Source organism: Sardina pilchardus, chromosome 3, assembly GCF_963854185.1.
Source record: "Sardina pilchardus chromosome 3, fSarPil1.1, whole genome shotgun sequence".
In the NCBI taxonomy this organism is placed as follows: Eukaryota; Metazoa; Chordata; class Actinopteri; order Clupeiformes; family Clupeidae; genus Sardina; species Sardina pilchardus.
In genome coordinates, this window is record NC_084996.1 from 28,589,103 (window position 1) to 28,591,602 (window position 2,500).

The 2,500-nt window shown below is 45.1% G+C and overlaps 1 protein-coding gene across 1 annotated transcript in view; it reads left to right on the plus strand.

Annotated features, from left to right (window-relative positions):
* Positions 1 to 2,500, plus strand: part of xylt1 (xylosyltransferase I) — an 80,970-nt gene that overhangs the window by 60,894 nt on the left and 17,576 nt on the right. The window contains exon 8 of the mRNA XM_062530992.1: positions 897 to 1,073. Within this exon, the coding sequence (XP_062386976.1) occupies positions 897 to 1,073 (177 nt within the window). The remainder of the gene's footprint in view (positions 1 to 896; positions 1,074 to 2,500) is intronic.

A 2,500-nucleotide genomic window follows, 5' to 3' on the forward strand; every position in this document is an offset into this window, starting at 1 on the left:
TAAACGACCACACTTACCCTACCTCATACTTATATGATGGTGGTCTTCACTTAAAGACTGTTGAAATATGATACATTGAGTTTATGCAGCTACATTATGGATTGATAAACATGAATATAGTCCCATTAGACTATATTTTATATTAGCCATCATTTATTTTCATTTTTTTTATTTATCTTTGTAGCTTATTCAATTCAAATCCGACCCCATCAACTAACGCTCAATTGACCTACTCTTGACCTTGGAATAGACTGAAGTGCATCTATAGGTTAAACTACTTAAAATCTATAATAATAGGTTCATGGTCAAATTTCAGAGGACAGGGACTTTCTCTCTCTCTCTCTCTCTCTCTCTCTCTCTCTCTCTGTGTGTGTGTGTGTGTGTGTGTGCCTGTGTCAGCCCTCCATCACTGAGAGCTGGCTATTGGAAATTGATCAGTGCGGGGCAGCTGGTCTTTTGTAACTGATGTACCCAGTTAGCAGAGTGTGTGTTCTGATAAGGCTTTGCCTGGAAGCCATCTCCATCCATCTCCATTGTATCAGGTGTCATGGGTCCTGTTTCTCCATCTCCCTCTCTCCCTCTCTCCCTCTCTCCCTCTGCTCCTCTTTCGCCAGTTCTCCCCATCACTGTCACGCTCTCACTCGCTTTCTTGCTCTCCCTCCCTCTCTCACTCTCTCTCTCTCTCTCTCCATTTCATGTCTCACTCTCACTGGCTTCATCCATCTCTCTGTGGTCTCATCTTCTCTCTCTTTCTCTTGCTCGTGTTTTTTTTCTTTCTTCGAACAGTATTCCCCTGCTTTTTATTACGTCTCTGTATCAATCACGCGTTCACTCTTTCAATATCTCTCTTTTTTTCTTCCCTCTCCCCCTCTCTCTCTCTCTCTCTCTGATCTCAGTCGTTCTTCCATACGGTGCTGGAGAACAGTCCCCACTGTGAGAGCATGGTGGACAACAACCTACGCATCACCAACTGGAACCGCAAGCTGGGCTGCAAGTGCCAGTACAAGCACATCGTGGACTGGTGCGGCTGCTCGCCCAACGACTTCAAGCCGTCCGACCTGCCGCGCTTCCAGGTACGTCTGCCAGCACTTAACCAGCACGTACTGGAGACATAAACAGTTTACTCCTAGTCTGCCCACCTGTAAATACGCATACATCATCCATTTTTACTCCCAGTACTCTGTGGCCTGGGAGAAGAATGGACTTGTCACTACGTGTCAATTACGTTGAAGATTAAAAAAAAAAGATATTCAGCAAATTTCTTTCCATGACCTCAGATGAGACGAGGGCGAGACAGAACACTAACTGTTGCAGTATTATTGACGATAGTGTAGAAATATGTTACCAAAACCATATAGTTTAGAAATAAGATCTGATCAAACAGATTTCGTCACCAAAAAAGAGAAGACCAATGGTAGGAATTTTTTCTCCTAAATGAAGCTACAGTCCAATCCAAATATTTATTCTGTTCATTGCGTGGCATATGCAGCGGCTCCGACCTCGGTTTTAAAGTCACGGTTCGGTTAATGTTCAGTATGGTAAACCTCTAGGTACTGCTAGCCTAAAACTCTGATATGAAATATTGCTGATGCACATTGCACAACAGGAATAGTATTTTGGAAAGGTGTCCAACGTTCATTGACACTTGATACAACCTACAGTAAACCTGTGTCCTTGATTCCAATTCCCAGTGAGCTTTTTTAAGTAATTTAAGAGAAAACATGTTGACTAATGACTCAAACAAACAGTTGACTCAAATGGACTTTTTCGTTGACTCAAATGTTTTCAGTTGTGGTGGATTATGCTAGACCAAAACGATAAAAAAAATGTAAAAAAAAATACTAAGATGTGACTTAAACTAATAAGCTTTTTTATCTGAAGACTTGGACTAAATCAAAGGTGCCTGTCACAGTCATGTACCCGCTCCCAAACGGAGGTGCTGCTCCTGGTCCCAGCTAACGCTCATGTCTGCACACATCCTCCCCTGCACACACCCCCATTAGCAATCAGCCCACGCGTGCAACCTTTCATTACCTCTGGGAACAGTACATCCGCCAAAGTCCTTCCACCACACACACACACACACACACACACACACACACACACGTGCGCGCACCACACAGGCGCGTACGTACACACACGCACGCACACATACACACACACGCACGCGCATGCACACACACACACACACACAAACATATATATACCCACACACACACATACACAGACACGCTCAAAAGCACTCAGACACAGACAGACACACAGACTCACACACACACACCCACACACTCAGGATCCATCCTCTCAAGCCTTTGCCTCCGACAGGAGCTCGGGGGGCCCTGGCCTGAGCAGGCCGTGTGGGTGTTCAATAGCCAGCGCTCGATGTAAACACCGTCAGGCCAAGCAAGCGCTTAATTTGGCCCTTTGAGAACGCACACTGGCCACAGACTAACTCGCCAGTCACAACCCATTTCTGCCTCCATCACAAATCCCGCAAGAC